General features: G+C 43.9%; 1 protein-coding gene across 2 annotated transcripts in view; it reads right to left on the bottom strand.

Moving 5' to 3' along the window:
* Positions 1–26,691, bottom strand: part of LOC131138492 (cytosolic carboxypeptidase 4) — a 140,076-nt gene that overhangs the window by 57,657 nt on the left and 55,728 nt on the right. Inside the window, exons 9-17 of one of the 2 annotated variants that reach the window (XM_058087449.1) lie at positions 26,584–26,652; positions 26,330–26,417; positions 24,304–24,567; positions 23,217–23,300; positions 22,969–23,049; positions 15,242–15,390; positions 6,133–6,220; positions 5,360–5,492; positions 652–805 (exon numbers count right to left, since the gene is read on the bottom strand). In XM_058087449.1, coding sequence (XP_057943432.1) covers positions 652–805; positions 5,360–5,492; positions 6,133–6,220; positions 15,242–15,390; positions 22,969–23,049; positions 23,217–23,300; positions 24,304–24,567; positions 26,330–26,417; positions 26,584–26,652 — 1,110 coding nt within the window. The remainder of the gene's footprint in view (positions 1–651; positions 806–5,359; positions 5,493–6,132; positions 6,221–15,241; positions 15,391–22,968; positions 23,050–23,216; positions 23,301–24,303; positions 24,568–26,329; positions 26,418–26,583; positions 26,653–26,691) is intronic. The other variant, XM_058087448.1, reaches the window with a different exon arrangement.

The raw sequence follows: 26,691 nt of genomic DNA, 5'->3' as shown, positions 1-26,691 counted from the left end.
CTTCAGCCATCACCCCTAATTAGTTGATAGTTGGCGGTGATAAGAGTACAGTGACATTAGCGATGTTGGATTTTCACAGTAAATATCAAATTACTCTAAGCGTGGGAATATTTATAAAAATCAGTTTGATGGTTGCAATCACAAATTAATGCTATCAAGAAATCTGAATTTGTTGTCTCGTCAGTTTAGCCTTTGCCCCAATTAGTTGATAGGTGGCAGTGATAAGAAGCCAGTGACTTCTGTCTGATGGAATCTAACTGCATTAAATATGATGAATGCATAAGCAGGAATTTAACCAGGTACCTTTGTTTTGGGAAGCACATACTTTAACCAAGTCATGCCGTTGAATCCACATTTTATGTAATTTAGTAATGCATAATTTATGCCCATTTCTGCTGTGAAAATGTTCACAGAAAATAGGAAATTACAAATTAATATTTGTAACATCCTGAATAGGTAGCCGTTTGAATTGGTTAACAAAATGGAGGAGTAGTTAGCAAAATAAAAAAATAGGCGGAATAAAAAGAAGTAGAAGGAAGAAGAAGAAGAGGAATAAATCGATGAAAATGGCCGACTACAATAACGCGTGAATGCTTTCAGTGTTCACACAATAAAATGCATTCAGGAGCTAACTTTAGGATGAGTACTCACGTAGCTGGTGAATATCTTTATAGCTCTTGCTGGGAGGACAGGCAGTAATGGTGACGATTGGACAGGCGTTTCCAGCGAGAGTCGCAGCGAGAATCTGCTGCCGGAAAAACACCTTGGCAGGATCAATTGATCGATGCAGCAAGTTCAGATGAGTCTGAAAAACATGAAACGTTCTTATTAGAAACGACTATGTTATGGTAAATACAAATCTGTACTTTTGATATCATGTGATATCAATTGACAATCAATCAATTTTCACAACTGTCAAATTACAATAAAACAATAAGACATGCGATACCCCTGATTTTGTGTTCATTCTGATACTGAGTAAAATCCAGGCTGGTATTGGCTATACCAATCCCATATCGATTCTTTGTTTTAAATTCACCTGTCTCAGCATGTGAGCTCATTACACCCTCATCTACACTTCTATTTGTTCGATTCTCTTCTTAAAGTTTATAAGACATTGTTTTAAATGTAAGTTTTGTGGCTCTAGGCTATTTTTCTTTAGTGGGCATGTGGGAAAAATGGCTCTTTTCATAGTAAAGGTTGCCGACCCCTGTCCCCATCATCTCACAAATCTCATTCAAAGAGAAAAAAAGATTTTAATACTTGTGTTTTTTTTCTCGAGTTTTCTTTTTTATTTGTTTTTCCTGTGTAGCATTTTGTGATTGTGAAGAATGGAAAGTGCATTATAAATTGAATCCATTATTATTATTTTTTAAATTATTATTATTAACCTATTCTTCAATCGGTTCGATCAGCCATCGGCCCAGCACCCCCTGCTACAACCCCCCTCATCGACACCTTGAGTAGACAGCTACACCCTCACTTCCCCCTCCTGCACACAGCCACCTCCCACTGCTCAGCTAATCAGCTCAACTTCCTCACCAACATCCCCAAGCACACAGCCCCCCTGCTCCAACCGGACCCTCACAACATCCCAGGTGAGAAACCAGCTCCGGAACACCAAGGCGAAGAAGGCGGCAGGACCAGACGGCATCAGCTCCAGGCTCCTGAAGTCCTGCGCAGACGAGCTGTGCGGAATTGTTGAGCATATCCTCAACGTGAGCCTGAAGCTGGGGAGGGTGCCACAGCTGTGGAACACAAGACGCCAAGACGCCGCACCCCAAGGACCTCAGCAGCTACAGGTCGGTGGCATTAACACCCCACCTGATGAAGACCTTGGAGCAGCTGTTCCTTGCCAATCTCCGCCTCCTGGTGGGTTGGTGGACCCGCTTCAGTTCGCCTATCAACCTGGCACCAGGGTGCCTCCATCTTCCTCCAACACAGTCCGAGTCCAACACCTGGAGAAACCTGGGAACACTGTGAGAATCATCATCTCCAGTGCGTTCAACACCATCCAGCCAGCACCTCTGAGACATCTGGAGCACACAGGAGTGGACCTGCACCTCACATTGTGGATACTGGACTACCTCACCAACCATCCACAGTATGTGATGACACGGGACCGACATGGTTGTCTACAGTACGGGGGCCCTGCAGGGAACGGTCCTGACTCCGTTCCTTTTCACCCTCTACACTGCTGACTTTTAATATAACACACCAACCTGCCACCTGCAGAAGTTCTCTGACAACTCTGCAATCGTCGCCTCATCACAGGACTTTGTGGACTGGTGCCAGCGGAACTGACTCCAGATCAACGCAGGGAAAACCAGAGAACTGGTGTTAGATTTCCACAGGTGCATCCACTCGCCTCCAACACCAGTGAACATTCAGGGAATGGACATTGAGATGGTGACATCTTATAAGTCCCTGGGTGTTCACCTCAACAATAGACTGGACTGGACTCATCACACAAACGCTGTATACAGGAAGGGCATGAGCAGACTCTATCTGCTCAGGAGACTGAGGTCTTTTGGAGTGCAAGGGGCACTCCTCAAGACGTTCTATGACTCTGTTGTGGCTTCAGCCATTTTCCAGGGAGTGGTCTGCTGGGGCAGCAGCATTTCGGCTGCGGATAGGAAGAGACTGGATAAGATCATCAGGAAGGCCAGCTCTGCCCTGGGTTGCCCCCTTGACCCAGTAGAGGTGGTGGGAGAGAGGAGGATGTTGGCTAAGCTATCATCCATGTTGGAGAACGACTCCCACCCCCTGCAGGACACTTTAACAGCACTTGAGAGCTCCTTCAGCGATAGACTGCTTCACCCCAAGTGTGTGAAGGAGCGATATCGCAGGTCTTTTCTTCCTGCAGCTGTCAGGCTATACAACAGGGGTGCTCACACTTTTTCAGCATGTGAGCTACTTTTAAAATGACTGAGTCAAAATGATCTACCCACTACAAAAATGCAAAACATCTATTTATTTTCAAATGTATTGAGGATTATTTGTACGTACAATGTATGTTGATGTACCTTACATAACCAAATGAGCCAATATTGCAAAACACACATAATTAACAGTTAACATTTTTTGTAATTACCTCCACATTACTCCCCATTTCCCTTCTTTGGTACTGCGATGGTAGAATGGCATATGAGGCAAACGCACTTCCAAAAAGACATTGTGAAAAAAAGTCCACCTCCCATTCCGTATGGAAGTGATATGTTTTTGCCTTTTTACTTGGTCCAGTTTTTGCCTTTTTACTTGGTCCAGCTCCTTCACTCATTTTAGTGACCATAAACTTTAGCGAGGGCTTAAAATCTAACGCAATTCGCCGACTAGCTTAGAACTTTGCATCGCTGTTTACGCATGAGCGGTGACCTAAAATTCAAAATTCAGTTGTCATCTGACTGGTTGTCCTGTATGTCAATCAAGTAACGGGGATGGATGATAGGCTGACATCGTAAGTTCTGCTGCACTTAGAGACGTTGTTTGATTTGATTGGTCGCCCGAAGGGCAACATTCAGTTGTCATCTGAATGGCTGCCCTGTATATCAATCAAGTGATTGATGCGAGGATGATATTTTTTTAATGTCACGCCGCGATCGACCAGCGATCGACCAGTACCACCTCCGCGATCGACCGGTAGATCGCGATCGACTTAATGAGCACCCCTGCTGTACAACCAGCACCGCTCCCAATAGACTTCTACACTGCTATGTACATCTGTGTAATACTTGCTTTTATAGTCAGTATAGTTACTCCAGACCCCATTCACTGTGCAATATCTGATCAACCTCCATGTGCAATATTAAGGGCTCTAAATGCAATATACTAAGTTCTATGTGAAGTATTTCCATAATGCCTCATATTAACTCTCTAACAAGATCTCAGTGTATAGACTGGTCATATATCTCATCTCGTCTCATATTATCTACATACTGTATTGTATATAACTCTGGGAAAAACTGTTGATTTTTGTTAATACTTGGGTCGTTTATATTGTTTATTTTTCTATATTGTGTATTTTGTACTGCTTAACTGACTCTGTACTCTTGCTGCTGTGCAATACAAATTTCCCCACTGAGGGACGAATAAAGGCATATCTTAATCTTAATCTTGTGGCGTCAGTCATTTTCCAAGGAGTAGTCTGCTGGGGTAGCAGCATTTCGGCTGCATACAGGAAGACACTGGATAAGATCATCAAGAAGGCCAGATCTGCCCTGGGTTGCCCCCCTTGACCCAGTGGTGGTGGTGGGAGAGAGGAGGATGACGGCTAAGCTGTCATCCATGTTGAAGAACGACTCCAACTCCCTTCAGGAAACTTTGACGGCACTGGAGAGCTCCTTTAGCGATAGACTGCCTCACCCGAAGAGTGTGAAGCGTGTGTAGCTGTCAGACTGTACAACCAGCACTGCCCCCAATAGACTTTACACCGCTATGTACATCTGTGTAATACTTTTCATATTCAGTATATTTATTCTATTCTCCATTCACTCCATTCACTGTGCAATATCTGATCAAGTTCCTTGTGCAATATCAAGCTCTAAGTGCAATAGATTCCGTTCTAAAGGCAATATTCATAATGCCTCATATTCCATATTCAATTCACTACCAAGATCTCATAGTGTACATACTGGTCATATATTTCTTTTCATATTTCGTATTATCTTGTAAACTGTATAATCCTGGGTAAAATTGTTAATTTGTTAATACTTTTAGGTTGTTTATATTTTTTATTTTTAGATTTATCTTATCTTATCTTATACCTCACGATCTGAAACTTTGGCATCATTTAATACAGGCATATAACATTCTGACTACATTCATGGGTCAGAAAAGTGGAAAAAGCATAATGGGTACCTTTAGAAAATTCACAACAAAGATTCCAGTTAAATAATGTTTCCCCCTAGCATTGTAGTGCATCAAGAGTGACTTTTCCCACACTTCATCCCAAAGCAGGGAGAACTTGTGTGCCAACTTGTGTTAAAACAACCCAGCAATGTAAATAATTTGACCCAGCATTGGTAGAATATATAACCAATATATAGTGTTACACCAACCTAGCATTTTAAATAATTTGACCCAGGATTTGAGTACAGTATATGACTAACATATGCAGTTAAAATAACCCAGCCTTGTAATTATTTTGACCAAGCATTTAGGTGGAATAATTGAACTCATCTGCTGGGTTAAAATGGAACAACCCAACCAGGTCAAAACAACGGACGTTGGGCTGGTGTTAAAGTAACCCTTTGCCTGGGTTAGTGTGTATTTTACTAGGTGAACTTCACCCTCAGAAATGAAAATAGCCACATACAGTGAAATAATAAGTGGATAGTGAAATTATGTGACACTGACTTACCCTTAGAGTAGAGTAAGTGTAGGGGTAATGGTAGGCCAGGTAACACACATCCTCATTGTTTTTGAAGGTGATGGTAAACGTCAGCGTATAAAATGTTGTTTTCCGGCTGCCACGAACTGGACAGAAATGGTTTCTGCAGGATAAAATTAACAATGTGAGTAAAACCCTATCTTCATTCACTTCAACTTCTCCTTCTCTCACCGTTCTCCTCAGAAGCTCCAGCAACAGAGAAGCCATTCAAACGGGAGCTACTACTGCTGCTGCTACTCTTTGTGGACTTCCACTCTGCATTTAACGGAAACCTATTATGGTCATTTTCGGCCCTTTGTATTTAGTTGTGGACTCCTGTACAGCAGCTACACATGATAACCTGCACAGAAAGCTTTCTAGATTTCCCAGAATCTGCACCTAATCCAGCTGTATTTCATTTGCTTTCCAAAATGGTTTGTTTTAACTTATTCCACCCAGAGCCTACCAGACACGCCCACTCTGCTGTGATTGGTCCCTCTCAGTTTGTCCAGCTAACAGCTGTACAGCTTGTACACAAGGAAGCCATCACAGTGAGGCAGTGTTAGAAAAAAACTTTCTGAAACCCAGCGTTCAGAACCATTTCAACCTCATTATCTGGAACTTTGGCATTGTTTAACACGAGAAGACAGCATTGTGACAACATATAAAGGTCAAAAAAGTGGAAAAAGCACAATAGGTCCCCTTTAATATTGACCTTTGAATGCCCTGGAGCCTCCACATGTGTCTGGGTAATTCATTCTTACCTGAAATAACAAATTTCAGTCCCAGACCTGAGCCAGTGGGGTTGACCATTCAGTGCATCCCGTACAGAGTAGAGCACTGGCTGCATTCCTGTGATACATAAACGCACAAACAAATATTTCAGGAAATGAAATAATAAATGAAAAAACCCTCTAATTTCAGCTTGTAAAATCAAAATTATTTATCATATTCACTTAATTTAAATTGAGATTAAACATATCTTCAGACACATAAAAGGGCAGTTGTTTAGCATGAAAATTAACGTGTATGGTAGAGTTGACTTCTGAGCCTGAAGAAGTGTTGTTTTCGTCGATGATGACAAAACGATGACAAACCTTTTTTCATGACAAAAACGAGGCAAGCTAAACATGAGTTGTGAGTGAGTTTTAGTTGAGGAGGTGATGCTGGTTGAAATTGTTAGCATGTAGCCAGATGTTTCAAATGTATTATATTTCTGCCTTTTGTGTGTGTACTCTTTAAGTCAAAAGCTAAAACACAGAAATGCATCCCAGCTTAGCATGGGTTGCCTTTCTTGCTCAACAAACCACGGTGATGGGGCCAACAGGAGCACTTTTGGTCGGAACAACGCACTGATTGTCAAAATACTTTAAATACAGTATAATCCATCCGAAAGAAAAACTGCCTCATCACACAGATATTCTTTCCAAAGTACGTTACAACAAAGTTGTGTTAAGGGCCATCCATAATTTTCAACATTTTCACAAGAGTACAAAGAGTACTCTTTTGAGCAACCCCCCCTAAAAAGAGTACAATCCCAAATGAAAAATGTTGATAGGTCCATGACCAACTGACCCAATACAGCCAGGAAATTCAAACATGTCCAATAGTGTTCTCTGGCTGTATTTTGGGACTCTGGTCAATCAGTCACTGCCCATCAACATTGTATTAAACACGAACAAGATAAAAAATTATATCAAATGCCTCTTTTTTGTATTTTTCTTTCAAGAAAATACAAATGTATTACAAATTTGGTCTTTTTGTATTGTTCTTTCTATCAAATGATACATGTAGAAAAGTCCTGATGCAACAACTGTTTTCCACAGGATTTTTTAAACAAGGGAATACTTCTTGTATACACACATGATTACTCAAGGAGCAGAAGAGTTGCCCCTGGTTTCCAAAAGCCTGAGGAGATAAAATCTTCTTTGAAATGATGGACACAACCCTTGAACTCAACTCAATGCGAAGTATGCAATAAAGATGCCACAACTGTTTTGAAAAGGCTTAACAATCACACCTATAGTCTAGTCAGTGTATCACAGGAAGTGAAAATCACATTGATTGTTACTGCACTGTCCACAAAGTCAAATTCACCACCACAGAGTCATTCAGAAAATGGCAATCACAGCCAGGTCCATGCACAAATATAGAAAATAAACACAGAGCTGGCGAATAGATTCAGGATGGTCGGTTTAGTTTTGATCTTCTCCATTTTCGCAACGGCACTTCGGAACAAATCCTCCCTGCTCGATTCCTTCGATTTGGAACCTTTCCAAGCCGCCTGGCCAGCCGCGACAGCGTCCTTCCGCTTTCTTTCCGAACGCACAAAGCAGTAAACATTGATGTATTGTTCGTATGCATTGCTCGGTGAGCGATGAATGGCAGTAATTCTCTTTTTGATGAACGAAAATAGGTCATCGAAATCACCGGGGTCAGCCATTGTTTGATTGTTGTGTTGGAATGCGAAGCACGCAGAGCTACGTGGAGTATCGCGTGGACTGGTACGCTCTCGCGCTAGCATACAACGACAGGGGACCAGTCTATTCGCGCTGAAATTTGACTGCGTCCCGCGGTTCGAACATACAGACATCGACATTTTCTGGTTTTCAAAAAAGCGTACGTTGATGTCTTAACCCCCTCCCCCCCTCGTACGGTTTGTACGCTCGTGAAAATGTTGAAAATTATGGATGGCCCCTTACGATATTGTAACATTCTGCACTCAGCAAAACACCATACCAGATAGGCGGAACAACTATGATGATCACCTCTGTGATCACCTCTTAGTGTGACGATCGCCTCCCCTCGTTCTTGCCTTGAGCCTCACTTGTTTAACACCAGTGAGTATTAAAGAACATTTCACCACTCAAACCTGCATCTGCACTCTGTGGTCAAACGCGGGAACGTAACAGAAAGAACCAGCCAAACTATGAACCACGCTGAGCGGGACCCCGCCAAGAAGACCCTACGCTCCCAAGCGCAACGCCTTGGAAAACAGGAGAAGTAACTTACCGCTATGGGAACTTGCCTCCAGGAACTGTCGGCGCGTCAAGACTGGGCGCCTGCCTCAACACGCTGCTCGCGGCGCTCCCTCCTGATGACAACACGGCGGTCAGCGCAATCGGCCCTCCAGCCCACGCCAACCCACCCGCCTGCCCACAGCTGTCCAGACTCAAGCGCTTCACTGGAGATTCTGGCAACGTACGACCCGTCCTCACACAGAGGACTCACACGGAGGACTCACATGGAGGCCTTCCCCTGCGAGCGAGCGAGGCGAGGCGAGCCAGCTCTCGGGGCGAGCCAGAGCGTGGGCCATGGCGGAGTGGAGTTGTCGCGCCCCCTCATGCGTCACATATGCGGCCCCGCCGGGAAGAGAGGCCTCCCAGGCCCTGCTCACGTTGCGCCAGGGGCGGCGCCAAGTCTCTGATCACACCATCGAATTCCGCACCTTGGCCTCCCAGAGCAATTGGAACACTACAGCCCGCCTGGACACTTTCTTCCTCAGGCTGGCAAGCCACATCAGGGCTCACAAGATCCTGCTTGGACTTCCGGCCAATTTGGATGACCTCAACAAGCAGCTGAGCGGCCACGAAAAGGCGAGCCTCCAGCAACATGGACGCACCATGCCCTCACAAGGAACGACCAGCCCCGGGCCCCGTGTCTACACCCCCGTCCTGCATCCGGTGATTGACACTGCCTCGGCTTGGATACTGGATAAACCCATGCAGCTAGCAGGCAACCGGCTCACTGTCGAGGAGAGGGGACATCTGCACCTCTGCATCTACTGCGGTGAGGCTGACCATCCTATCTCCCGCTGTCCCACTCGGCTTTCCCGGGCTCCTCATCGTCGCTCCAGCCAGCCGTCGCCTGCTGGCTCTCCCGCTAGGGGGCAGTCTCCTGCTGCCGCCAGAATGCAGCTTCAAGGTACGCTGTCATGGATTGACATTCAAGCGCTTGTTGACTCCGGTGCCGATGACAGTTTCCTGGACAAGACTTTTGTAAAGCGCTCTGCCATACCTATGGTCAGGCTCCCTGAGCCCAAGAAGGTTCACTCCCTTGACGGTCGTCTCTTGGCTTGCATTAATTACCAGACCAAACCGCTCAGCCTCTGACAATCTGGCAACCACTGCGAATTGTTGAGCTTTTTTATAATCCCCTCTCGCTCTCCACCCATTGTTCTCAGTTTAACCTGGCTCCTTAAACATAACCTATGTATTGACTGGCCGTGCTCCATTGCCCTAAACTGGAGCGTGTTCTGCCACACCCATTGCCTCTGCTCTGCCGCCAGCCACCCCTCACCCTCACCCTCACCGCCCCCCCCCCCCCCCCAACCTGAGATTATTGATCTTTCGGGGCTCCCGTCTGTCTACCATGACTTGAGAGCGGTCTACAGCAAGAACAAAGATCCCCCCCCCCCCCACTTCCCTTATGACTGTAGCATCGACCTCCTCTTGGGGGCCACCTTACCCTCTTCCCACCTATACAACCTATCCAAGCCTGAGATGAAAGCCCTTGAGTACCACATCTCCTCTTCTCTGTCTGCCAGTCTCATCCGACCATCTTCTTCCCCCCTCGCCGCAGGTTTTTTTTTGTTGAAAAGAAAGACAAGTCGCTATGTCCTTGCATTGACTATCATGCCCTCAATCAAATTACCATAAAAATAAGTATCCCTTACCCCACTGGACTCGGCCTTCACATCACTTCACACTGCCAGGTTTTTTACTAAGCTCGACCCTTGCAATGCCTATCAACTTGTGCGCATCTGTGGCGGTGGCGAATGGAAGACGGCATTTAACACACACATCGGCCACTTTGAGTACCTGGTCATGCCCTTCGGCCTCACTAACGCCCCCACCGTATTCCAAAACCTCGTCAACGACATCCTTTGCGAAATGCTCGGCTGCTTTCTCTTCGTATACCTTGATGACATCCTTATTCCCCCCCCCCCCCTTGAGGCATACGTCCAACAAGTCCGCCTAGTTCTCCAACGACTTCAAGGGAATAGACTATTTGTTAAGGCAGAGAAATGCTGCTTCCACATGTCATCCACCCCATTTCAAGGGTTTGTCGTGGAGAAAGACCAGCTTAGAGCTGACGCCACAAAATCCAGGCTGTAGCCAACTGGCCTGTTCCTATCTCTCGGAAGCACTTATAGAAGTTTCTGGGATTTGCCAACTTTTACCGCCGCTTCATCCACAATTTCTGCCGCGTTGCAGAACCCCTTACCAGACTCACTTCCATCAAGATCCCGTTTGTTAGGACCCCAGAAGCAGACTCTGCTTTTAATACACATAATGCTCTTTTCACTTCTGTGCCTGTCCTGGTGCACCCTAACCCATCTCTCCCTTTCTGTGTTGAGGTTGACGCCTCCGACACGGGTGTGGGGGCCGTCCTCTCCCAGCGCTCAACCACCGACCAGAGACTGCACCCCTGCGCCTTCTTCTCCTGACGCCTGACCCCAACAGGCTGTAATTACGACATTGGCAAAAAGGAACTCCTGGCCGTCGTACTGGCTCTCCAAGAGTGGAGGCACTGGTTGGAGGGCCCAGTTCTTCACTGGCTTTAACTTCCTTATCACCTTCCGCCCAGGGTCCCAGAACATTAAGTCAAACGCCCTGTGCAGCATTTACAGGGCTTGGCAATAACGTTGTACCGATGGCCCGGGGCAAGTTAAAACAAAATTCGGGCAAGTAAATCCAATCATTAATATTCCCGTCGGGCAAGTACACTAGCATGCCGTACTGCCAAGAGTTTTTTTTAAAGCGGTTCTTGTTGGGTGTTGGTAAAACACGGACTGCGTAATTCTGGTGGTAATTTGCAAACCAATCCTTGCAAATCTTGAAATGGACCAATCAGAATCGTTTATTTAGACCGCGGTCCGTAATCCACAATCCGCGTTTTACCCACACCCGTTCTTGTTCGCGATCAACCAATCAGCGATCGTTTTACTAGGAAAACATCTATAATGGCGTCCCTGCCAACATCGTCTAATTCTTCAACAACTTCTGAAGGAAAACAGCAAAAAGTGATGAAGCAGTGCCTCCTAAACAAGTATTTTATTAGCGGCAGCAAATCAAATGATGGCACAGGTGAGTGAATCACATTGCTGTGACAATTTGAAGTGGTCACAATGAAACACCACCCATTAGATCCAATACCAAGTGCTGATTTTGCACAAGCTACAAAACCTAGCGGTTTCATTTCTCTGTGTATTTTTCTCACCTTTGCTTCACAAATTATTGTTTGACCATTGAGCATTTTTTTCTGTATTAAAAACACTTTACTAGTACACAAATGTGTCTAATCAATAATGTTTCATTGTGGTGCACAACTTATAAATATCACTGCTTACTACGACTACCATGTGTAAGGTAGCATGGCTTGCCATGTTAACATACATCTCCACAAATTTTCAGACATTCCTCCAAATACAATGCATCAGTACTATTATCTGATGAATTATCAGCATATATTGATATATGATATCATTATGGCAGTCTTTTCATTTTACATGGGGCAGGTTCGGGCAAGTAGTTCTCACCTTAAGGATTCCCCATGGGCAAGTCATTTTTGTTTTTAACGTAGAGCCCTGATTTATGCCACTTCCACTGAGCAGACCACCCAGGACCCCATCCTTGCATCATCGGGGGCCTCCAGTGGGACATCGAGAGGCAGGTCACGGAATCCCTCCAGACGGTCCAGTCCCCCAAGGCGTGCCCACCTCAACACTTGTTCGTCACCACAAGATCAACCGCACCATCTTCCTCCTTTGCCAGTGCTTTTGGTGGTCCACCCTCCGAGCGTACACCAAGAGGTTTGTGGCCGCCTGTTCGGCCTACGCCCGGAACAAGGCCTCCCACCAGGCCCCTGCAGGGCTCCTCCAGCCCCTGCTCATCCCATCCCAGCCGTGGTCCCTCATCGCTGTGGATTTTGTTACTGCCCCCCCTCCAGTGGCAAGACCACCACCTTCACCATCGTGGACAAATCCACCACTTCGTCGCCCTCTCCAAGCTCCCCTCAGCCCTGGAGGCCGCTCAGCTCATGGTCCGCCACGTTTTTCGCCTTCACGGCATCCCTTTGGAGGTGGTTTCTGACAGAGGGACCCAGCTTTCATCCGCAGTGTGGGGGGCCTTCTGCAAGTCCCTGGGGGCGGCCCCCTGCCTTACTTCCGGCTACCACCCACAGCGCAATGGTCAGATCGAACGGACCAACCAGGACCTGGAGGCAGCCATCCGGTGCGTGTGCCGACAGCCCGAACAGCCCACCACATAGGCCACCGACCTCCCGTGGATCAAGTACGCTCATAACTCTCAGATCAGTTCTGCCACAGGCCTGTCCCCGTTCTATGCCGCCTATAGTTTTTCCAGCCACCAGCATTCCCCACACTAAAACCAGACTCCACAGTCCCGTCAGTGGCTGCCCATCTTGACCAGGCACGCTCGGCCTGGCGCAACACCAGGTCCGTCCTCTCCAGAACATCCGAATGGAACCAACAGGTAGCCAACCGCCACCGGACACCTGCACCGCACTACCAGGTGGGGCAAAAAGTGTGGTTGTCTTCCTGTGACCTGCTCTCACTGTGGATTCTAGAAAGCTGGCCCCCAGGTTTGTCGGTCTCTACCCCCTCACAAAGACCATCAACAGGGTTTCCGTCAAGTTGCGCCTCCCAGAGTCTCTCAAGTGCAACCCGGTATTCCATGCTTCTTGCATAAAACCAGTCACCCTCAGCCCTCTTAGCCCACCCGAGGTGCCTCATCCCCCCTCAGGCTGGTCGACGGTCATCCTGCATTCACGGTCAAGGCAATATTAGACGTGAGAAGAAGGGTCAGGGGTTTCCTGACCAGTTCTGGTCGACTGGGAAGGATATGGCCCAGAGAAGCGCTCGTGGTTCTCGAGGTCCCTCATCCTCGACCCACGCCTCCTCACTGATTTTTACCGCCGGTTTCCCCGAGAAGCTAGGTTAGCAACCAGGAGGCGCTTATTATCTTTTCTCACCCTTAGTCTTAGCCCTGGTGTGCAGCCTGCTGCTGCCATCAGCGCCCTTCGTTCGCCCTCCTTCTTGCCTTGAGCCTCGTTGTTTACCACCAGTGAGTTATTAAAGAACTTTTAACCACTCAAACCTGTATATGCATGTTGTGGTCCACTGCGGGAACGTAACCAACAGCCTGCTTTTATTGAGGTCCAAGAAGCCACAATTCCTACAAGGGCGACTGTCACTGCCTTAACCCACACCACAACTAACTCCAACATGGGGTCTTGTCCTCCCTCACTTCCTGCCTGTTACTTCCTATCCTTGCCCAACCCCACATCCTGCCACAAGTTCTCTTTTTGGGTTGAGATCCAGGCTCTGACTTGGCCCGTCTAGAAGCTTCACTTTGTTCTTCCTGAGCCATTTTTGTGTCACTCCAACTGTATGTTTTGGATCATTATCCTGCTGAAAGATAAACCTCCTTTCAAGGTTCAGGCTTTTTGCAGACGTTTTATACGTTTCTGTTTTTTTTTTTACAATCTTTCCTTAAAAACAGCCAAGCGCTCACGTTCAATAGAAAATCTTTGGCAGTAGCTTCTTAACAACAGCAGAGCCTTTCCACCAAAATATCGTACTATTGGGGATGCTCACTCTCAAACAGGAAGTCCCTTCTCCAGGATGTGAATGTATTTTGCACTATTCATCATCCCTTGTACATGGACAAGCTCACCAGGACCAGAGGAAGACAAACAGCTCCATAGCATTATGTTCCCACCTCCTTGTTTCAGGGTAGGGATGGTATGAGTCGGATCATCAGCTGTGTTGGCTTTGCACCAAACACACTTCTTGGTCTGTGTTTGCCAAAAACACATTTTTTTAGCATTTTAAATTTTTCAAGTTCAATTTTGGATTGACCGGATCATTCTGTCCCACATTGCTGCAAACAAGCCTTGAGATGTTGTTCTTCAGGTGTGGCATTTTCTTTGCAAAATGCCCATAGAGACCTTCTTTGTACAAAGTGTGGGATGTATAAACTTGTGTACATTAGTCCCAGCAATCTGGAGAGACTGCTTCAGGCCTTCAAGAGTTGCAGAGAGGTTTTCTCTTGCTTCCCTGAGCAGTTTCTCTTGCCTTTTACTGTTCTTCTTCTGTACAAGTGATGCAACACTAGTTTTTGGCACATTGAGGGCACCTGTGATGGCTGCATAGCTTTGGCCATCTCTATGCTTCTCTGGAACTTTCTTTGTGAGGTCTTCTGACAGCTCCTTTGACTTTATGACTGTTGTTTGCTGACAAGCATGGAGTGACTATGGACATGGACAGGTGATTACTGGGCACAATTTATAGAGAGTAATGGAGCCTATAAGAGTCACAGGTCTGTAAATGCAGGCTTGTGAGACTATGATGCAAGAGTTTTCGGTTTGCGAATAAAAATGACAACTTTGGTGCAATGGTGTGAATACTTTTGCAACAATGAAATACAGACTTCATTAATTTAACTTTTTCTAACTTAATTTAACTTTTTTGCATATTTCACTTATTGGAGCCATTTTGGGAAACTATGCGTCTGTGATAAATGAGGGAACACTGTACCCTTGTAAATATTTTCCTCATCCAAAGAAATCTGTCTAAAGCTAGACAAACATTTGTAGTTTTTGTCGACTAAAACTGGACTATAACGATCACATACAGATATGACTACAATGTGACTAAAACAACACCTAAACAGTAAATAGACATTACCACCATATCATTCTCACTGCTGCTGGTTGTCAAGATAGCTTAGCAAGTTAGCAATTTAATGCCAACTGACACAAGGACATGGAATTGTGACTCCTCATATCATGTCACAATTTTTCATTGAAATGATCCAAACTTGATGCAACAAAGCAAACCGGTCTCACCATAGTTGAATTGGCTGTTACTTTTCTCACAGTTGATGACATTAAAACGATAGGGAACGCCAGGCACCATGTTACTGACTTCAAAGTAAAACCACTGAGTGTGCTGGCAACAGTTGGCATCTGCATTCAAAATGAGGTCGTATTCATATCTGTAGAGGAAAAGAAATTACATCATCAAAATTGACTAGAGGAGGCAATTTCTGAAGAAATTGCATGTTAATGAGATGATAGATGAAGTCATGAAAATGCGAAGTTGAAGGAAAAGTGGCAAATTTTGGAATGTAAAACATAGCCAGAAAGTTTTAACGTTCGAAGATTTTAATCAGGGATGCTCCAATGTCGGCCGATTTCTCAAAAACACGTGATCCATATGTGCCAATAAATGTCTTCGGACTCCAAATGTGACTTTTTACGACAGTGATACTTTGTTTTTAAAACAAGCAATGTGGTTAGTTTGGAGCTTGTTTTTTTCCCACAGGGAAGTGGGTATTACTTCCATTGGCTAACACTATTTGAAACTGTTGAATGGTGGGGCCGATCAATAGCACTCATCATAAATAAATGTACAGTTAATGCATGTGATTGGTATCTGTATCAACTTCACTCTCGAATGATCGGTATCGGAAGCATACAATACAACCCTTTTCAGAGCATCCCTGGTTTTAATGGGTTGAGAAAGCTTTTCAATACGAATTCAATCCAATTCAATTCTCATTCATTCATTCATCTCTGTGTGATGTTCTCCCCTTCCGTGTGGGTCTCCAGTTACTCCATTTCCTACCACATTACAAAAACATGCATGTTAGATTAACTGGCGACTCCAAATTGTCCATGGGTATGAATGAATGAAGGTGAGTGAATGATTGTTTGTCTATATTTGCCCTGCAACTGGCTGGCGACCAGTCCAGGGTGTACCTCGTCTCTCACCCAAAGACAGCTGGGATAGCCTCCAGCATATCCGTGACCTTAGCGAAGATAAGCCACACAAAAATGGATGGATGGATGCATGGACAAATTTTACTGAAATTATGTGAAATTTGTGGAAAAGCGTAAAATTTATAATTTCAGTCATAAAGCAAATAGTTTGCATTGTTCTAATTAGCTTAATTTGTGTTTGGAATGTTGCCTCAATGTACCCACAAGCCATTGCCTAGTTGTGCCACTTCCAAGCCTGGATAACCAGACAGGGTTGTGTCAGGAAGGGCATCCAACGTAAAAATTTTGGCAACCCAAATATGCAACTCAAACACGCTACTTCCATATTGGATCGGTCGAGGCCCGGATTAACAACAACTGCCATCGTTGCTGTTGACCTACAGGGTGCCGGTGGAAATTGAGTTACTGTTGGTCAAAGAAGGAGAGGAGGAAGATGTGTCTGTAAGAAGAGAGAGAAGAGGAGCGCCAAGAACCTAGAACTGAGAGTAGTGACTTTGAATGTTGGAACTAACAGGAAAAGAGAGAAAGTTGGTTGACATGATGCAGAGGAGGAAGGTACACATACTATGTGTCCAGGAGACCAGGTGGAAAGGTAGCAAGGCTAGAAGGTTAGGAGCAGGGTTCAAGTTGTTCTATCATGGTGTAGATAGGAAGATAAATGGAGTGGGAGTTATTCTGAAGGAGTGGGGTAAGAATGTCCCAGAGAGAAAAGGGTGTTGAGTCTGAATCTAGAAATTGAAGGTGTGTTGTTCAATGTTGTTAGTAGGTATGCGCCACAAGGTAGGATGTGAAGCAAAAGAGGAATTCTAGCTGGACCTTGATGAGGTGATTAAGGATCAACCGATACATCGACCGGCCGATATATCGGGCCGATATTTGCGTTCTTTACTTGAATCGGTATCGGCCGATGCGCGCGTGCGTTCGCCGATGTATTTTTCCGCCGCACGATTTACAGACAGGCATCTGCCGGGCAGCTCTGTGTTGCCGGAAGTGCTCCCAGCGACACTACAATATAGTTTAGTTTGTGGGTGTGAAAACCAGGAATGCTGCTGAAAGCTTCATCTTTAAAAGTGCCTACCGTTGGAATTAGGGAGCTGTTGATGTAGTTGGAGGCTAATATGTACAGATGTTACCAACACCGCTTTAATGGCAACCTTGGCAATTCAGTCCCATGGTGTTTGGAGGAGTTTCATTCAGCCAACGCCGGGCTGAGGTTAAATGCGTTTCGTGTTGTGTGTGTGCACTCTCTCCGAGCATGCACGCGCGCGCACACACACACACACACACAGAACGAATTGGAGCAGCCGTGTCTGCTATCAGAGGTCTTTAGCGTGTTCAACACAAACTTTAATGATGAGAGAAATGTTTTATATATCGTACTTAATTGTGTCAGTGTGATGTGTTTGTGTGTGTGGAGGCGGGGGGTGTGCGTCTCACTGCGGAGCAGTCATCACATCGATGCCAGATAAAACTTGAGAAATGTTTTGCACATGGTTGAATATTTATTCCTTTTAAAGTTGATAATGCCGTTTAAATGTGTGTTTAAGAAAGCTGAATCCTACTGTGTTCAGTGTCTACGTTTCAATAAATATTTGTTTAAACTTGATACCTGTAATATTTGTTATTATTGTTATTTTTTCATGTAAATTGAGGAAGCAAAAGCAGTATCGGCCACAATTATCGGCCATCGGCTAAGGGCGATGGAAAAATATCAGTATCGGCCCGAAAAAAACATATCGGTCGATCCCTAGAGGTGATGCAGAGCATGTATGGACATGTATGTTGGTGCAGGAAATAGGGATGATGAAGAGGGGACGCATAGGTTTTGTATTCAGGAGAGGAACACAGAAGGACAAATTGTGGTTGACTTTGCAAAAAGAATGGAAATGGCTGGAGTGAATACTTTCTTCCAAAAGAGAGAGGAACTTAGGGTGACCTATAAAAGTGGAGGTAGGAGTACACAGGGAGACTACATCTTGTGTAGTAATCAGTGCTGTAATCTGAAGATCAGTGACTGCAAAGTAGTGGTAGGTCAAAGTGCAGCCAGACAGCGTAGGGTGGTGGTGAGTAGAATGACGTGGTTCAAGATGAAGAGGGCAAAGGACAGACGACAAAATGGTGGAAGCTGAAACAAGAAGAGTGTTGTAGGACTTTTAGGCCGGAGTTAGACAGGCTCTGGTTGGTCAGGAGGTGCTTCCAGATGAATGGACAACTACAGCAAATGTGATCAGGGATCAGGTAGGAGAGTACATGGTGTGTCATCTGGAAAGAAAGCAGACTTAGTGGTGGAATGAGGAGGTGCAGGAGTGTATACAGCAAAAAAGGTTAGCTAAGAAGAAGTGGGACATTGAGAGGACTCAAGAGAGTAGACAGGAGTACAGAGAGATGACATGTAAGGTGAAAGTAGAGGTGGCCAATGCCAAACAAGAGGTCAATAACGACTTGTACACTGGTAGCAGTATAGTTCCTGACTGGATCATGTTTTCCTAATAGAATCTTTGGTGGTGAGAAGATGCCTCGGGAATGGAGGAGAAGTGTGTTGGTGCCCATTTTAATAGTGATGTGCAGAGCTGTGGGAACTGTGGTATTGTATGAGGAAACGACAGAGAAGAGTGACAGAGAAGTATGTCCAAGTGGTGCAGGACATGGATGAGGACTGTAAGACAGTGGTAAGATGTGCTGTAGGTGTGACAGAAGAGTTCAAGGTGGAGGTGGGACTGCATCAGGGATCCAATCTGAGGCCCTTCTTGTTTGCTATGGCGATGGACAGGCTGACAGATGAGGTGAGACAAGAATCTCAGATGACATTGGGATTTGTAGTGAGAGTAGGGAACAGGTGGAGGAGGTGCTGGAAAAGTGGAGGTTTGAAAGAGTGAGGTTACAGGGAGAAGAGATACAGAAGGTGGAGAATTTGAAGAACTTTGGGTCAACAGTTCAGAACAATGGAGATTGTGAAAAGGAGGTGAAGAAGCTTGTGCAGGCAGGATGGAACGGGTGGAGAAAAGTGTCAGGTGTGATGTGTGATAGAAGAGTTTCAGCTCAAATGAAAGGAAAGGTATACACAACTGTGGTGAGACCAGCCATGTTGTTTGGTCTAGAGACAGTGCCACTGAGCAAAAGACAGGAAGCACAACTCGAGGTAGCAGAGATGAGGATGCTGAGGTTCTCATTGGGAGTGACCAGGATGGATAGGATCAGGAATGAGTACATCAGAGGGACATCATTTGTTAGAGGCCTTGGAGATGAAGTCAGAGAGGCCAGACTAAGATGGTTCGGACATGTCCAGAGGAGAGATAGTGAACATATTAGTAGAAGGATGCTGCATTTAGAGCTACCAGGTCGGAGGGGTAGAGGAAAACATGAAGAGCAGGTTCATGGATGTTGTGAAGCAGGACATGAGGGTTGTTGTGTCAGAGAGACAGATGCAGAAGACAGGGTTGGATGGAGGCCATTGATTTGCTGTGGTGACCCCTAAAGGGGAAAACCGAAAGTGAAAGAAGAAGAAGCTGAATTTGTGTTTGGAAAATATGACATTTCTGCAAAAGAAGGGATTTTGGGGATGTGGAGAATTAATATCTTATTCTGCTCTGCCTTTGCTCTCTTCAGCTTCCTCACCCTACAACACCACCATCCTATGCTGTCTGTCTACACATTGACCTACTCCTACTTTACAGTCACTGATCTCCTTCAGATTACACTGTACTCCTGTACACACTATACCTCCACTCTTATAGGTCATCCTATGTTCCTCTCTCTTCAGGAAGAAAGTATTCACTACAGCCATTTCCACCGTTTTGGCAAAGTCAGCCACCATCACCTTGTCTGACACTATTTTTACCTTCAAGACATTCTTAACAAACTCAGATGAATTCTATAGTTCTCTTCCAAGCTACACTATGATAGAGCAACAACAACTCTACTCCTAAACTTTGGGCCTTGCCATCTTTCTATCTGGTCTTGTCACGCTTCGGTGTGACATGTACCTTTCCTTACTGGCACCCAACTATTAGCCTGGGCAGAGTGTCTCCCCTTGCTGTGGAGTCTAAGGGCCCATCCATAATTTTCAACATTTTCACAAGAGTACAAAGAGTACTCTTTTGAGCAACCCCCCCCCCCCCAAAAGAGTACAATCCCAAATGAAAAATGTTGATAGGTCCATGACCAACTGACCCAATACAGCCAGGAAATTCGAACATATCCAATCCAATCCAATAGTGTTCTCTGGCTGTATTTTGGGACTCTGGTCAATCAGTCACTGCCCATCAACATTGTATTAAACACGAACAAGATAAAAAATTATATCAAATGCCTCTTTTTTGTATTTTCCTTTCAAGAAAATACAAATGTATTACAAATTTGGTCTTTTTGTATTGTTCTTTCTATCAAATGATACATGTAGAAAAGTCCTGATGCAACAACTGTTTTCCACAGGATTTTTTTAAACAAGGGAATACTTCTTGTATACACACATGATTACTCAAGGAGCAGAAGAGTTGCCCCTGGTTTCCAAAAGCCTGAGGAGATAAAATCTTCTTTGAAATGATGGACACAACCCTTGAACTCAACTCAATGCGAAGTATGCAATAAAGATGCCAAAACTGTTTTGAAAAGGCTTAACAATCACACCTATAGTCTAGTCAGTGTATCACAGGAAGTGAAAATCACATTGATTGTTACTGCACTGTCCACAAAGTCAAATTCACCACCACAGAGTCATTCAGAAAATGGCAATCACAGCCAGGTCCATGCACAAATATAGAAAATAAACACAGAGCTGGCGAATAGATCCAGGATGGTCGGTTTAGTTTTGATCTTCTCCATTTTCGCAACGGCACTTCGGAACAAATCCTCCCTGCTCGATTCCTTCGATTTGGAACCTTTCCAAGCCGCCTGGCCAGCCGCTACAGCGTCCTTCCGCTTTCTTTCCGAACGCACAAAGCAGTAAACATTGATGTATTGTTCGTATGCATTGCTCGGTGAGCGATGAATGGCAGTAATTCTCTTTTTGATGAACGAAAATAGGTCATCGAAATCACCGGCCATTGTCTGATTGTTGTGTTAGAATGCGAAGCACGTGGAGTATCGTGTGGACTGGTACGCTCTCGCGCTAGCATACGACGACAGGGGACCAGTCTATTCGCGCTAAAATTTGACTGCGTCCCGCGGTTCGAACATACAGACCTCGACATTTTCTGGTTTTCAAAAAAGCGTACGTTGATGTCTTAACCCCCTCCCCCCCTCGTACGGTTTGTACGCTCGTGAAAATGTTGGAAATTTTGGATGGCCCCTAAGAATCTGCCCCCTAGGTTCGTGGGACCATACAAGCTGGTGCGTATGGTCAATCCCGTTTACGTCAGACTCAAGCTGCCCATTTCTCTCAAGACTTACCCAGTGTCCCACGTGTCCTGTTTGAAGCAGATCGCCTTAGGTGATCTCAACCGGCCACCAATGCCCCCCCCCTCCATCCTTGGTGGATGGACACCCAGCCTTTACAGCCAAGTTTATCTTGGATGCCAGGAGACAGGGCAGGGGTATGCAGGATCGCTCATGGGTCTCTCTGTCACTCATCCTTGACCCCACCCTCTTGTCCGGCTTTTAAAGCAAGTTCCCAGACAAACCAGGTTGTCCTCCTCAGGGCGTCCGTTGAATTCGGTCTGCCATGTGCCTTAGCCTTTTATTTCTGTTGGGGGATATGCTTTTTGTGTATTTGCAGATGTGGACCTCCCTTGAGTTGGGCGGAGCTACCAGGTGGGAACAGCTGTCCTCAATCCACCTCATCCACCATCCCTTCTTACCGCCCTCAGCTGCTGCAGGAGGGTGCTGGATTATTCCTTTGTGGACGCTACACACGACCTCCTCGTTGTCACCCCTACTGTTGTGCCTTGCCTGTGCCATCTGTTTTTCTTTTAGGCACCCTCCTGCCGGTCCAGTAGCCGGCCTATTAAAGATATAGATCTTACCTGAGCTTGCCTTCTCCTGCATTTTGGGATCCGACCACCTCGCCACGTATCCGGGCCTGACAGGTCTCCTGGACCCCCAGTATGTCTACCTTCCTCCTCTGCATCAGTTAACCCTCTATCTTTTCCTGTTAGTTCCAACATTCAAAGTCCCTACTCTCAGTTCTAGGTTCTTGGTGCTCCACTTGACTCTCTTCTCATGAGCACATCTTCCTCCTCTCCTTCTTTGACCGACAGTAACCCAATTTCCACCGGCACCCTGTAGATGAACAGCACCGATGTTTACTCGGGCCTCGACCGATCCGGAATGGAAGTTGTTTGTTTCATTTGCATAATTGATTTGGCAAAATGTTTATGTCTGATGCCCTTCCTGACACAACCCTATGTATTTATCCAGGCTTGAGACCAGCACAACAAGACACTGGCTTGTAGGCTACATTAAACCCAGTAAAATCATATTATTTATGTTTTGCTATCAACAGAAGAGATTGTAACAGAAACTGAAATACTACTATACTCCCAATAAACCATGTGTCAAACCCGTGACACAGAAGGCCAAAACACTGGAGGTGTTCTCTCCAACCAGTTTGTGCAGCAGGTAATTTAAATGATGCACTCCTTCCCTCAAATGAAAGGAGGCATTGATCATTAAAATCACCTCCTTCAGTGACTGGCTGGAAAGAAAACTTGGCCAACTGTGGTACGAGTTTGATACTTCTTCAATAGACCAACAGAATCAGCATGCTGTGGTTTTTTGTGGTTACTTATACATTTCAATATGAATAATATTTTGAAATGAAAAATAAACATTTACTATTGAAAACGTGGGCATACCTGCGAACCTGAACAGCCTTTCTTAGGTTTCCACATTCAAACCTGGAAAAAAATCTCAAAGAATCTGGCCTGTCAGGTGAGCTAACAAAGAAAAACAGTGCTTATTACTATTAATTATTATGGTATTGTTATTAATTATGGCTCATAAAATAAACTCTCATGGTTGTACTTTAAGACAAACAAAATGTATGCCTCATGTACCATTCAAGACATAAAAAGTGCTATTTTAGCATGTACTGTTGATCTACCTGTCATCCTCCAGGTCAAAGACAGTTTGGTTGACCATGTCATCAGTATTCAAGAAACGTTGGATATCTTCAAACACTTTCTGCCTGACAAAACAAGTATTGAAGGGCAGGACAATTAATTTTGGTAGGATTAAATACGTTTTCATTTTGTGACAAATACAATAAAATAAATAATCCAAAACATTGCAAATTATTTTTCAGCGATTCCCTCAGTATAACACATTGTTGTGTATAACGCCACATTCTGCTGCACCCAAAGCATGTACTTTTGCCAAACTCCCACAAAACTGCACCTCATTAAACGTAAATACGCTACTAAAAGTCAATTAAGGAAATGTATATGCAAATGAGCATTGACACACAATGTGAACTCAGAGACTGTGGGTCCATTTTATTTTCACTGGGGCTTTTTGTCCTTTTTGTTTGTATAATTTATTACGTTGGTTGTTTCCTTATTTTATTAAAAATAATGCGTTAAAAAAAGAAGACGTTTTAAATTCTGTGATGGTTATTCTGATTATCTTTTGAAAATAAAATGCTCCATTTTATGGCCAGGCTTGTGTTGTTGGAAACATATCTTTGAGTACTGATATTGGAAAAAAATACATTGATTAGATATATGTGGGGTTCATTTGCTTGTGTGCACTGCTTGTCCTATAAGTACGTACTCAACCAATATGCTGCTCTTAATTTCAAGTTTCACCCAAAAACGTGAAGTAGTGGTAGTACAATGCCCTTAATGTAAACAGTTTTGCAAGAACTTGCAAAAGTTTTGCATCTTTTTTTAACCAATTATTTTTTCCTCATTGATAAATATCAAAGTTTAGTGCTTTTGGTAAGGTGTACTTGCATTATTATGCCATCTATAATCATTACATTCATGTAAAATTGGTCTCAAAATAATGCTGACAATAATATTATTAATACAATAATATTGTGTGTCAGAATTAATTTGCAGGACAATTCTTGCCCAGGATTTTTTTCAAAGCTCCCATGAAACTTCTTATTTAAGGACATGGCCCAAGATAAGAAAAACGACAATGTGCGTTAGATTTGTATGCAATTATTTAGACGTGTAATGGGGTACCTCTGAACACTGGGCTTGCGTGGGGCCATGGGTTCATTTCCTGGTGGTGGGACGTGACCCCAAAAATCAGGGAAAGCCAGGATGTTGAATCCTGGAATAGATTTAGTTTTGATGGCTGCAGCACGGTACATGATGGGTTTATGGTAAGGGATGAAAACACCATGTCTGTCAATTAACTTGTCTATCATAGCACAATTGTAAGAACTGCTCCTTCCCTCTTGGTTATCTTGGTCATCATTTGTCGGACACAACTTGACTTCTCCCCTAGAACCAGAAAACAGGCTTCTGAGTTTCCCAGTGGTTTTTAGTTGAATGTCAAAAAGTACATACATACAAATCTGTTACTGTCACAACAAAGGAGAAAAAAAGAAGGTAGATATTGGTATTGGAATTGGCTGATATACAACATTGCGGTATAAGTATTGGAAATGAAAAGGTGGTATGGAGTCACTATTCCTAGTACAAGCCTGTCTGCCAGTTTCCACTTGAATGGGATATGGTCATCATTTGATCAAAATTTAGCTCTGGCATCCACTCTCTTTAAGATAAAAAAAAAATACTGAATATGACTCCAATGCCACTATATGTACTGTAGGTCTATGTACACAAACACAGTTTACATACAACATACACATCAACTTGTGTGAAACTAATCAGGCGAAATTGTTCCTGTTTTAAGTCAGTTACGATTCCGAAAATTATTCGTATTTGCTGAAAGCTGCAATTATGAGACATATAATATTTTTGAGTTATTTTTTTATTTCTTTCTTCATCAAAGGTTTACATACATTTCCATAATATTTAATAGCACTGCCTTTTAAAGTGTATGACTTGGTTGAGGTGTTTTGTGTATCATTCCACAAGCTTCTCACAATAGTTTGGAGTTTGGAGGAAAACATGGGACCTCAAACACATTCCTTTGTTAGGAACAAATTTGTTCTTAAGTCCTGCTTATGAAGTTCTTACAAAAATTGCGGCATTGATGAATATTTTTAATGTTTATTTATATATAATCTATGATTTGTTCTTAGGTGGGTTAAAACACAATACAGTGATATGTCATATTTTAGATGTCATTTTTTTCCATTTTATGTTTTGACCTATTTGTCAATGAAGTTGCATTATTAAAATTTGAAACTAACATCTGAATTCTCACATTAAGTGTATCACTTCAACAATGAGCATAGTATACATCTTTGATTAAAAAATATATAAAAAAAAGATTTAAAAATATATATTTTTCTGTGGCAGATTTTCTGTAACCATACCTCCACCTTCTTACCGAAAATCTAAGAAGATTCTTTAGGAAATGGTGGTGAATGAGGCCCATTGACTGTGTTGTCCTTAAGTCACTTTTTGTGAATATTTTGATAATATTTTTTTGATAATATTTTGATTGTTAGTATGTATAGGGCCATTGTCCATTTGAATGATGCATTTGCGACCAAGCTTCACCTTCCTGCCTGATGACTTGAGATTTTCTTTCAATACTAATAATGTTCTTTCTTCGGATACCATTGATGTTATGTAGTGCACTAATTCCTCCTGCAGCAAAACAGCCCCACATAAACATACTTCACAGTTAAGATGTTTTTTCAGGTATACAGGCACATTATGGGCTCTAATTTCGTAGAGCAGGCACACCCACACCTCCATCCCTCACGCCGGCACAAGTGGCAAAGAGGGAGGAGAGAAGGCGACCAATCAAATGAACCCCAAATGTGTTTTTACTCCAAATTTAGTGGGTGCTGCTTCCACGCTGGAATTTAATGTGCCTCCAACCAACTCAAATGTCAGTTAACCTAGCAAAGCAAAGCCATGTCATCATCATGTGGGCTACCCCACATTTTTCAAAATGATGTCACTGTGTATGTAAACTTTGGACTTTGAAGAAAGTAACAAAAACACATACTAAAATATTGTTATTGTCATAATTGCACATAGAAATAACTTTTGTAATCCTAATTGACATAAAACAGGAAAACAAATACTACACACACCCCAGTGTACACGATTTACAACTTACCTCATCTCTCTCTTGCCTCCAACTTCAGAGCTGGTGTTCAGGATGCCATTACGACTGTCAAAATCTTTGGCCTTTAATATGGCAGCAGCTGTATAGCAAAAATACAGGATGTGGTCAGCAGTACATTTTGAAATTACTTTAAATATCTTTTTTCTGGATAGGCAGTTGAACATTATTATTATTATTATTATTAAAACATGCACATTTAGTTTGTTTGAATAAGATGAATACGCTATAAAAGTAAATGTTATAACCTGATGAGCTTTTGTCCATTTTCATTTTGTAACAGTGCCTCTCAGAAGAAAGGGCTAGGCTGACAAAACCTGCTCTAGAAGGTAGATGTTATGCACAATATATTGCAT

Source organism: Doryrhamphus excisus, chromosome 11, assembly GCF_030265055.1.
Source record: "Doryrhamphus excisus isolate RoL2022-K1 chromosome 11, RoL_Dexc_1.0, whole genome shotgun sequence".
Taxonomy (NCBI): Eukaryota; Metazoa; Chordata; class Actinopteri; order Syngnathiformes; family Syngnathidae; genus Doryrhamphus; species Doryrhamphus excisus.
The sequence above is the reverse complement of the archived record's forward strand: the minus strand, read 5'-3'. Positions and strand labels throughout refer to the sequence as shown.